Below are 12908 nucleotides of genomic sequence, written 5' to 3'. Positions count from 1 at the left end.
AAAATTTAATAATTAACATTTCTATTGCAAGTTATTGATGGTACAACTAAAAATATACCCCAGCCAATAGTTAACATCTATATGGCTGATTTTAAGCTTCTGGATGTGGTCTTCATTCTTATTTGTCTAAGTAAGGGCTTTTTAACAATATTCATTCATTTGATAAATTATCTAAAACGTATCCTTTATTTGCGGGGCATTTTGCCTATTGAGAGCTGTTAGCAAATGTATTTGCTGATTTTTTAGTCTTCAATGTGGCGTGAAAGACGTGATAAAACTGAGTGCAATCTACTCTGAAAAAGCAAATACATTTACAAAGGCAAATACATATTTTAGAGCACATTTTCAAAGGACACACTTGAAATCCTAGATAGATCAGTGTTTAGGGACAAAGAATTACTTTGCAGAGTATGCAGTAAAATTTTGAGCTGGTGGAAATTATGACATTTCTCACCCCCAGGTTAAGCTCAAGCCATAATCTTCAATCAGAAATTTTGGTAAATTGGTGACGATATATTGAGTAACTGGAAAGTATTACGGGGTTTGCAATTGTATTTTAACCTTTGCCATTGACATTGAAAAAGACGTTATCCTCCATGTGTGTAATCCTCCTTAAGAGGCAAACTTGCAGACATGGTACGCTGAATGTGAGCTTACACAGGTCATGTTCTCTGTGCAAATATTAGACCACAGCAAAATCTGATCATTGGTCCTTTTAAAGTTTAAGTATTCTAATTACATTGTAAAAAAATTTCATTTCCCATTTTTAGAGATATATACTCCCTTCTTAAAAATGTGGTAATGTACATTGGCTTGGTGTGTACTCTATTTTGAGGTAATATCTATTAATATTTGTCCAACTGAAATCATGTATTTTTCCATAGTTGCACACTATAGGTAAAAGAATACTTTGTCGATTTCAAACACATGCAGTGACAGACCTTTTCTCTCTAAGAATAGCTCAGCTGTCAAAATCAATGTGAGAATGAAATTTGCCACATGGTGTAGTTCCAATAGAATATTATTATTTAAACCCTATTTGATTTCTTTTTTGACCATTTGTATGATATAATTTTGAGGTCTGCAACAGTTTTTTGTGTTTTGTTTTGAATTGCACAATGTAATTCAAAGCCGGTGCATCCTGAAATACTATTTTCTTTATTGTATGCAATTGATTATGCTTTTCAGAGAAAGCCAAAAATAAACAAACAAATAAGAACCCAAACATATCTTTTATAAGGGGAATTGGCTCCAGACTCAGCGATTCCAGCCCAGTTTCTCCTTCTGGTGACAGAGAAGAGAAAATTCTTTTTTTATGTTTATAGGAATAATTTCTTCATCCCTGTGTCAGAGGATGTGATAAGACAAGAATCAAGCGGCATATTTAGCACTCACCCAGCTCTTTTACTTTGGATGCTATTCTCACATTGAATCCAACTCTAACTTCTACCATATCTGCTCTGTTTTTATGCATTTTAAACGTGAGGCTGCCCATCCAATCTCCTAGTCTTAACTCAAAACTAAAGACTATTATCGAACTAATAATTTATCAAGCAACTAATTTATCTAGGCATATATATGTATATACACATATAGGCTTATATGTATATATAATTTTATGGAGGTGAAATATTAGGATATTAGGATTTTGAGTACCTATAAAAGCCACACAGTACAGAAGTAGGCATTTGTTACTAAATCTGAACTTTAATTAGATGAATTATTACATCTATTATTTTATTTTGGCAATGCTAAGGTTTAAAGTTAGGGCCTCACATTTGGGAGAAAGGAGCTCTGCCAACTTATCCATGCCCAAGCCCTTTTTCCCCTTACTTTTCTATTTCCAGGGCAGGCTCAGATTTTGATCTTCCTACTTATGCCTCCCACCTAGCCCCATATTCAAGTGTGAGTCACTATTACCTTGAGATGGGGTGTTCACTAGCATTTTGACTGGCCTGGCCTTGAACTGTGATCCTTTCACCTCTGTCTTCTGAGTAGCTAGTATGACCCTTATGCCAAACCTACCCAGATATCGTAAACAGTAGCACTAGTGTTCCATATACTGAGTTCTTTGTGGGAGGAAAAAAAAAAATATATATATATATATAGGCAGTACATGACAAGTAATAGTCACACAGTCAGTATTTACTACAGAATGAATTAGTGGTAGGTGACCAGTTAAGTAGCATTAAGTCTTTTGACTTAAGTTCTAGAGTTAAATTTTTAAAATGATGGCTGTTTACCATTCTAACCCTTTTAAAACTAATTAGTACTTTAAATATCTTACACGTGTAGTGTAGTCAGGCTGACATTTTACTCACTTAACCTGGTTTTAAATTCCTTGGAAAGATAAATAAAAAGGTGGTAATATTTTCTCCTTTCAAGTTCTGTTGTAGTAAATATAAGAGAAGGAAATTATTCTTCAAACATAAACATGTGTGAGAAAGGAAACACCTTATTATTCTTAAAAATCTATGTTAAAATTTACCTAGAGTGAAATTCAAGGAAGAAAAGATATTGCTATCTTTTAACAAACTTTCTCCATTAATTAACAACTTATTATTCTTAAAAATCTATGTTAAAATTTACCTAGAGTGAAATTCAAGGAAGAAAAGATATTGCTATCCTTTAACAAACTTTCTCCATTAATTAACAACTTTATAAATATTTTGGCTCTTTTGGGAAGAGTTATTTAATAAATTCTTCTAATGAAGATAAAATATTAGGATTCTATAAGCTCCCTAAAGTAAAAAATAGTGTTATTCTTGAATAATTTTGAACCTTACATGAATGTAAGGTGATCAATACAATATAGCTCAAAACCAACATTGAAAGAAATCTCATACATGCGTATTTTAACTGCTGTTGGCCTTGTGAGTTTTAAATGAAGATCAAATGAAGTGAATCAGCAATAATAGCTTAATAGTATATAGCTCATCTGTCTTTACTCATCCATACAGATAGCAAATTTCCTGCTGGGTCAGTAGATGAGCTTTACTAAGTGATGTTTGGTGTGAATTTTCCTACCTGTTCAGATAGCACTATCACAACAAACTAAAACCTATTTAAATAGAATCAGCCAGTGATTAAAATGGACTCATCAGCAAGTTCTTAGGAGTTAATGGGATTATGTTAGCTTAGTTTTATTTGGATTTGGTAAGAAGAAAACTTATTTCATGTGGGATGAAATTCTGGTTGGTGCTGTCATTTTATTTTTTCTCATGATAATGTAAATTTTAAACCTGGACGTAGAAACTGACATAATGTTTGTTTGACTAAATTCCACATTGTAATCTTATACATTTTTTACATCTTTTCCTCTTGGCTAATCTAGATTAAAAAATAAAATATATCTAAACAAAGATATGTTGTTATATTTTTTAACCTCCATCACATTAAATTATGTTTTCAATTCTTAAAAATATTTGTTAACTTGGAAATGATTGTTTTATATTGTCCTATACAGTTTCTGGAAACAGTATGAAAACATGGAGATAGACATATCAGGAAGTAATAAGGTTACAATTCAAACCTAAATGGGAAATTTAGTCACAATGTAGCTTGATGTTACAAAATGGTTTCACCTTTCAAAGAAAGCCTACCAAATTAAAGGCTAGGAGGGAAATGCTGCTTCTCAGTTTAACTGAGGAAGGAAGGAAGACTTTACATATGCATACACAAGTATGTACCTGGGTGAACAGTCAACTCTCCATATCAATTGGTTTCACATGTGCAGATTTAAACAAAAAAGATCAAAATTATTTTGAAAACTTAATACTCTTGTCTCTATTTCCTAAACAATACAATATCACAACTATTTACACAAATCTACATTGCAACAGGAATTTTAAGTAGTCTAAAGATGATTTATAGTAGAAGGGGTATTATAAATTCATATGCAAATATATATATTTTATATGAGATGTGAGAACATGTGGACTTAGGTATTTGAGGGAGCTATTTGAACTCAAAGACCCAAAGATCAAGTGATGAAAAAGTGAAGTATAATAATTTCAGCTTTTATCTAAAGCTAAGGAGGATGCTGCAAAAACTAATTAGGATACTTGTAATCCTAGGTACTTAGAAGGCTGAAATTAGGAGGATTATAGTTTGATGAAAACCCAGACAGAAAAGTTCACAAGATCCCTTCTCAACTGAGGGTTAGGAGATCTGGCACCTACATGATCTAGTCAAAATGAGAAATCTGAAACAGGTGGATTGAAGTACATGAGTGTACCTTCGGAAGGAAATGAAACCCTATCTAAAAACCAGACAGTATAAATAAAGCTGGGTGCTAGTGGCTCATGGTTGCTGTATTAGCTACTCAGGAGGTTACTATTTGAGGAATGCAGTTCAAAGGCAGCATGGCCAGGAAAATCTGTGAGACTTACCTCCAATAAACTACCAAAAAGCCGGAAGTAGAGCTGTGGTTCAAGTGGTGTTAACCTTAAGCAAGAAAAAGCTCGGGGACTGTGCACAGGCCCTGACTTCATGCCCCAAACTTGCACACACATTTTTTTTTTAATTAAAGAGACAGTATAAAAGTCTGATGGTATGAGTCAGTGGTGGAGTGCCTGGCTAGTAAGCAGAAGATCATGAGTTCAAACCCTTGTGCCATCAAAAAGTTGAAACCAAAATAAAACTATGCTTATTGTAGCATTATTTACCATAGCTAAGATATGGAACCAGCCCAGATGCCCCTTAATAGATGAATGGATCAAGAAAATGTGGAATGGAATTCTATGCCTCCATCAGAAAGAATGACATTGCCACATTTGTTAGGAAATGGAAAGACTAGAGTTGGAAAAAATTATATTAAGTGAAGTAAGCCAGGCCCAAAGAAACATAGGTCCCATGGTTTCCCTTATTTGCAATAACAAGTATATGTCTGGGACAAATAGAAAAGGTCAAAAGCTATGTACATATGACCAGATAAGATTAAGTTAAGGGAAATGAACCCCAAAATAGGGACACAAGTGTTTTTTTTCTTTCTTGCTAACATTTCTAACATATTTATAAGGTACCATGTGATGTTTTTTGTTATTGTTGTTGCTTTGTATGTTCCTCACCCACACTATAACCCCTGTTTTCACTGTATTTGATGTGGGTATAATTTGGGGAGGGGAAGGGAAAAAACAAAATGTTTAAATAGAGATATAGGTGGACCCATTGTAACAATGATATGTACAAGACACTATGTTGAAAAATGAACTTTACAGTTTAGACTGGGGTGAGTGTAGTTGTGGAGGTGGGAGGGAAGGGATGGTAGTGGAAAAACAAAGGAGGAGGCAACAATGCTTGATAAGAAATGTACTCATTACCTTGCTCATGTAACTGTAAGCCCTCTGTACAGTATTTTCACAGTAAAAACCTATTAAAAAAAAGAATCCAGAACAAAGATAAATAACAAGTCCTATTTCACTAGTTATTGTTGCTATATGGGTGGAAGGGTTAAAAGAAATGAGCAGAGCATACTGGTAAAACAGGAAATATAATACATTAGCAACATGAACTGCCAAGTCTACACTTCTGCCTGCCCTTTATAACAATTCTCTTGGCCTTGCCCACTCTGAAACACATCTTGCCCCCTACTGAAGTCTGTGTGCTTTTAATTCACTCCATCTTCACCCTCACCCTAGACCGCTTCCATATGATAGACCGCGTGGATCATATCCTACAAGTATGGACAGGGGGCTAACCCTCTGTGGTATAGCAAATAGGAAATAGAGCAGTTTGAAGCACAGAGGAAAAGGACTCTGCAAACCAAGGGGCTTACATATTCTGTTTCAGCCTTCTTGGCCTTACTTGTTTTATTGTCTATTCTCTTTGTTTCTTGACTTAACTCCCTCCAGATGAAGAGAAGGTGGCAGAAAGAGCCTCCCCTGAGCCAGAACTACAGCTTAGGCCTTACCAAATGGAAGTTGCCAAACCAGCCTTGGAAGGAAAGAATATAATTATCTGCCTGCCTACAGGAAGTGGGAAAACTAGAGTGGCTGTTTACATTGCCAAGGACCACTTGGACAAAAAGAAGCAAGCATCGGAACTTGGGAAAGTTATAGTACTGGTCAATAAGGTATTCAAAGGAAACAAGTGAAACATCATTAGCTCCTTTTCATGTTAATATTCTGAACCTTTAAAGAAAAATATGTGTAGCAATGAATCACAAATTTAGTTTGAGTATAATTTATTTTATGTTTGCTATTTGTTTCTATTTTCTATCTAAATTTTTAACCTTACAGTTAAATTTTCTGTAAAATTAGAATATTAAATCAAATATCTGTAACTTATATACAAAGATTGCATCTACTCAGCTATAGTAAAGGTTAACTACTCCTGATTTAAGTTATCATTTTATATATATATATGTATATGTATGTATGAATGAACACAACATATCTTGAGAATCTCAGCTCACAATATTTTTTAGAGTTTCTTTAATCATAGATACTTCATTGAAGATGTCATCCATGGTATATTATAATACATTTGCTATACATGTAATAAACTGAATATAAATTCTGCCTTGCAACAGCAAGGCAGACAGGGAGACAGCATCCTGAGTCTTATGGTAATTTCTTTTATCCCATGGAATAAATAACAATAGTTCCTTTAATATGGTTTCTAGACCCTGCATTATTCCATGGTATCTTAGTTTTCCAAGTATTTATCCAAGACTGCAGTATTCAGAGCTAGAGATCCAATTCCACAGAAGCAGAGTACAGGAGAGATAAGGTGTGACACTCAGACTAGACTATGTTTACTTTGACATCACAGACTTATCCTCATTTGAAAATCTGTTAAGATAGAGCTCTCTAAACTTATTTTCATGAAGTTAACGTTTGAACTTAAATTCAGATACTTATGTTTGTCTCTTCATATCATTCTTCTTATATAATCATTTATATCCCTTTTAATGTATTGAATATACCTTCTATAAGATTTCTTTCTCTTAATGCTTTATTCTAGTCAGAAATCTTTGATCCTATCAAATCTACATGATTCTTACACAAGAACATTTACACATACTAAGTGTTAATCTATCCTCATCATTTATAGTCACTGCATTGTTATGGGAATATTGAAGAACATAGCTACTCCTTTATCTGCTTCTTTACTGTTTTGTTCTAAGAATTACTAGAAATCTTTCTACTAGTTCTCTTGGCTATATTGTAATTGTTTGCCATCTATCTTATTTCTCTAAATTTTAAAGTAACTTCAGCTTTAATGATGTCTGAATCAGGAAATATCCATCCTAATAAGTCAATGTAATATGCCTTCTGTGTTTCATCCTAAAACATGGTATTATAACCCTTGCTCAACAAAAAAGAAATCTTGCTCCCAAGCACTATTCATTCTCATCTCCCTTCCTCCATTCTTTCTAAAGTTATAGCCTTCAAATGCAGGGAGAAATGAAAACACCACCTGCCCACCCAGACTTTCCATTTCCTATCTAGGACTTCCACATCATGAGAGATAAATCCCAGGTTCCTTCAGATGCTACAAAGCAGTCCCATATGATTCAGCAGGAGTAGCTAGCAGTTGGGTTTGATTAGTCTTGGCAGACACTCTGTCACATCTCAGGAAAAGACTCCAAGAAGACCACAAACCTTCCAATTAGCCATGTCAGACTTGCATCTGGCTTTCTCTGTGGCCTTCAGTAGGAAGTCAAAGCCACCTAGAGTGATGATGAGGATTATCCAGCTCCTGTTATTTCCTGTGACAACTTGAGATCTCCCAAGGCAGCTCAAAGGATGCTGTTTCTCTGGAAGGTTTTGACTTACCTGTAATGGGCAGAACCTCTCATTGCTCTGTCATTCCATGGTAAAGTAAATGTTTAATTGTGTTATCCAGCACGAAAGCACTCAAAAGCAGAATTTGTTCTCAAGGAATCTGTAATTTAGGAAAAGATGGGAGGTATATGTTGACAATACAACATTTCCTTCAAATTTCTAAAGCATTCTCATGTGTATTATCTTATGAACTCTACAAAGTGACTCTATAAGGTAGTAATTATGCTTTTTCTCCCTGTCTGAAAGCTGAGTTTCTGAGACTTTTAATAGTTTGTTGGAGTTACTAAGCCTATAAGCAGCAGAGATGAGACTTGAACTCTGTTCTTCTAAGCTAAATGATTTTCTCTTTCCAACATATTGTACTACTGCAAAGAAAGGACAGGTTTTCTGCCTGCAGTAAGTTAGGTTCTTCATTCGACTTTCACATCCAAGTTAACATCTTTCTTATTTTATTGAAAAAGAATAGAGATGACTCCGACATAGTCACTGTCACACACACAAAGTTCCTAAAGTGAGTCTCGTCAGGGCTGACGTTCTTCCTTCTGGATCATGCTAGCTCTCTAAACTGAATTTATTATTGATTCTCTGCCTCAGAATCTTTCCTTCTGACTTCCTTCTTGGCTTACTCCCTAAGTCTATACAAAGGAAAGGATAGTCTCAGAAATGGCTTTGTGGAAGAGAGAGATAAGAGCTGTGGGACTCAAATTTTAAAGCTTAAATGTCACATGGGAACATAAAGGCTTCAAGGCTCTGTCCTTAGAGATGGGTCCTGGAGCTCAGGAATCTTCATTTGACAAATCTGTTAAGTTATTTAGGTACTTTAATTAAAACACTAAATGGCAGTTTCTCTCATTACCCCTCCATGGTAATGGTTGAGCTTTCATTCAACAGCCTTGATTACTGATTTTAAGACCATTGTGATTCCATTCATGAATTCCTTAGGAGCTCTTCCTCACTTCCTTCCTAACTGAATAATAAGGCAGAACAGCGCTTTTCCTGTGCTGTCTTTCACAGCCACATAGCCCTTATTTAACCCCAAACAGGGGTTTGTCTCAGGTAAAAATGGTGACTTATAGAACTCAGTGGCAAGGTGACCATCGATTCCATTATCAGTCTCTTTATGAGGAATAGAATGTGTATTTGTTGAAACTTACTCTTCAAACTCTCTCCCAACCAATTCTGTATTTTCCATAGTATAAACTCTTGGGTTTTCATTGTATAAATCCTCCTAGGATGGGCCCTTCATGGGGCCTGGCTTACCTCTCTCCCATTCCAGGAGGTATTCCATGTGCCTTCTGATGCATAGTATGCAGGTGCCCATCAGCCACCATCAGCAGCAAGAGTTAGCTGAAAAGGAGGAAATGTTGCCCCTTCCCTTGCCAAGCCTATTTTCTGTTTTATCTTTGCTCAGTCACCAAAATGATTCCAGTCATTCATTCTCGCAGAGCCTTTCCATTCTTGCAGATGTCTTCGCTCTTCCCTGCTCTTTCCAGTCCCTTCTTTTGACATGTTGTCTCTGGCCTAATGCCATCACACACAACAGCCACAACAACATAGGGATGAATAATGCAACTATTATTATATAACAATGCAAGTTGTGAAGATTCTGTAAACTGTTATAGCAAATTCAAAATACACTCCTGGGTGTTCACAGCTGGACCAGCTCTAAAAATTAAAAAATAAACTCTCTTTATATGGCCTCATTATCTCTTCACCGGCATGGCTCACTACAGCCAAATTCCCTCTGAACATTGTGTGTGTCGGGGGCGGGGGGGGGGGGGGGGGGGGGTCCGCTGTTTTTTCCTCCTCTGGGATAAGTTTATATTGTGTTATGTTGTCCTGGTTTGTTTTGTCTTAGTCTTCTTAATCACAACTGGCATTCTGCTGCTTCAGTTTATGCCTCCACTCCAGCTTTTGGATGGTTTATTGGAGGAAGAGTCTCAAGGACTTTTCTACCCAGGGTTGTCTTTGAATTGTGATCTTCCAGGTCCCTACCAGCCTTCTGAGTAGCTAGGATGAACCACCAATACCTGGTATCACCTATTTCTTAAACATTTTTGTTTTCCAAATATAATGTCTGTGTAGCAAGTATGTAATGAATGTTTGTTGACAGCTGATGCAAGGGATAATGCTTAAGTTAGTGTGCAAATTTAGCTGTTAATGTAAACACTCTTCTTTATTTTTGTAACACATTAGGCCTTTAACCAGCATTCTTTATTTGACGTGGTGTTTCCTCTCTCTCTCTCTCTCTCTCTCTCTCTCTCTCTCTCCCTCTTTCTCTCATTTTAAAATCTTCATATTTTTTAAAGGTAATACTGGTAGAACAGCTCTTTGACAAAGAGTTCAAACCATTTTTGAAGAAATGGTATAATATTATGAAATTAAGTGGTGATACTCAACTGAAAATATCATTTCCAGAAGTTGTCAAAACCTATGATGTCATTATCAGTACAGCTCAAATCCTTGAAAACTCCCTCGTAAACTTGGAAAACGGAGAAGATGCTGGTGTCCAGTTGTCAGGTGGGTTGAAATGTTCTATTTTAGAAAAAGAAGAATTACTACTAATAATAACAATAATAGTAGTAGTTATTTTCTGTTTTGTGCAGAATGGATTAAAAAGGTAGAAGAAAGGCAGGAGAAGAGTAAAAACAATTACAATAATTAAATGTAAGACTGGGTGTGGTAGTGCATGCCTCTACTCTAAGATACTTTGGGAAACTTGGGAGGTAGAGATCAGGAGGCTTACAACTCCAAGCTACCATAGGTAAAAAGTTGTAAGACCCTTACCAATAAATAGCTGGGAGTGGTGGCCTAAACTTGTAATCTCAGCTATGTGGGAAACCATTAGTATGAGGATTTTGGTCTGAGGCTAGCCAGGGTAAAAATGTGAGACATTAAGCAAAAAATAACTAAAACAAAAATGGGCTGAGTGTGTGGCTCAAGTAGTAAAGTGGCTTTCTAGCAAGCAGAAGGCCTTAGTTCAAACCCTATTAACAAAATGCTAAAATAAGGATATAGGATGACCAACTTAACAACAAGATGTATAAAACACTATGTTGAAAATGAATTTTACAACTTTGCAGGGGGAGCAAATGGGGAGGTGGGGAGAAAAGGGATGGTAGGGGAAAAACAAAGTAGGGGGTGACAATGCTCCATAGGAAATGGACTCATTAGCTTGCTCATTTAACTGTAACCCCTCTGTATAATATTTTACAATAAAAATATATATTAAAAAACTCTAATACAACACAGTAGGTAAGTAGATAGACAAATAAACAGATAAGCAGATAGATAGATAGGTAGATAGATATGATATAGATACAATTCATAACAAGTCAAAATTATCCCTCCTTATTATTAATGAAGTTTTCATTTGATATAGTAAAAATAAAAATTATGAGTCTAAAATTGAATACTTTATTAAAGAACAAAGTATTGTCTTAAGAGGTTGTTTTTGAACTAAAAAGGATATGAATTTTTCTTTCTAACATATTTTAGCACTATGAGCTTTGTGAATTCCATGTAGGAAGCAGGGTTTAATTCTAACAGAGTAGTTTTGTGATTTTTATGCATGAACTTTGGTATGTGTAGGTACTTCATACCATTAGCTCTCCTTCACTGAGAAGAATGAGCTTATGCCATTACAGAGCCCATAAAAAGAAATTTCCATCAAAGCAGACACCGTGAAAAAATTGCAGGATGGAATAGGAGAAACCCTATTGGCACAGGATGAAATTTTCTTAATAGAGATCCAGAAACATAACAAATCAAAGAAAGGTTGGACAAATGGGACTGTATGAAATTACAGAGCTTCTGCATGGCAAAGGACATAGCTAGCAAGATCAATAGAAAGCCCATGGATTGCGAGAAGATCTTCACTAGCCATATAATGGACAAGGATCTCATATCTAAAATATACATGGAACTCAGAAAATTAAATCCCCAACAACAAATCCTCAAAGAAATAACTGTCCAATAAATAAGTGGGCTAAAGACTTAAAGAGAAACTTCTCTGAAGAGGAAAGAAGGATGGCCAATAGACACATGAAGAAATGCTCAACCTCCCTGGCCATAAAAGAAATGCAAATCAAAACAACATTGAGATTCTACCTCACCCCAGTTAGAATGGCTATAATCAAGAACTAATAACAACAGATGCTGGAGGGCTTGTGGACAGAAGAGAACCCTACTGCATTGTTGGTGGGAGTGTAAATTTGTTCAACCACTTGGGAAAGTAGTATGGAGCTTCCTCAAAAGACTCCACATAGAGCTCCCCTATGACCCCGCAATCCCACGTTTGGGCATTTACCCGAATGATCACAAACAAGACCACACTAAAGCTACCAGCACAACTATGTTTATTGCAGCTTTATTTACCATTGCTAAGATATGCAACCAACCCAGATGTCCCTCAGTAGATGAATGGATTAAGAAAATGTGGTATATATACGCAAGAGACTTCTATGCCTCCATCAGAAAGAATGACATTGCCCCATTTGTTAGGAAATAGAAAGACTTGGAAAAAATTATATTAAGTGAAGTAAGCCAGGCCCAAAGAAACATAAGTCCCATGGTTTCCCTTATTTGCAAAAACTAGTATATGTCTGAGACAAGTAGAAATGGTCAGATAAGTTGATGTTAAGCAAAATGTACCCCAAGATAAGGACTCAAATGGTTTTTCTTTCTTGGTATTGTTTCTAACATTTTTATAAGATGATTTCTTTGTTGCTTTGTTTATCCCTTCCCCTTGGTATAACCCCTGCTTTCACTGTATTTGATGTTGGTATAATTTGGGGAGTGGAAAGGAAAAAACAAATTGTTTAAATAGGGATACAGGTGGAGCCATTTCAACAATGAGATGTACACGACATTATGTCTAAAACCAAACTTTACTCAGTCTCATGAAAACAAATTTTACAACTTTGGCTGGGGGATGCGGGTAGGAAAGAGAAGGGATGGCAAGGGGAAACAAAGGGGAAACAAAGGAGGAGGCAACAATGCTTGATAAGAAATGTACTCATTACCTTGCTCATGTAATTGTAATTCCTCTGTATGGTATTTTCACAATTAAAAAAAAGAAAAAGAAATCTCCAGAATAGCTCAGCCCACCAGTCTCAA

The 12908-nt window shown here is 35.7% G+C and overlaps 1 protein-coding gene across 1 annotated transcript in view; it reads left to right on the top strand.

Annotated features, from left to right (window-relative positions):
* The window catches only part of Ifih1 (interferon induced with helicase C domain 1), a 54589-nt gene that overhangs the window by 26366 nt on the left and 15315 nt on the right, over positions 1–12908 (top strand). Inside the window, exons 5-6 of the mRNA XM_013029646.1 lie at positions 5853–6073; positions 10100–10310. Of these exons, the coding sequence (XP_012885100.1) occupies positions 5853–6073; positions 10100–10310 (432 nt within the window). The remainder of the gene's footprint in view (positions 1–5852; positions 6074–10099; positions 10311–12908) is intronic.

Source organism: Dipodomys ordii, unplaced genomic scaffold, assembly GCF_000151885.1.
Source record: "Dipodomys ordii isolate 6190 unplaced genomic scaffold, Dord_2.0 Scaffold5, whole genome shotgun sequence".
Lineage (NCBI taxonomy): Eukaryota > Metazoa > Chordata > Mammalia > Rodentia > Heteromyidae > Dipodomys > Dipodomys ordii.
This window is presented reverse-complemented; position numbering and strand designations above follow the sequence as displayed.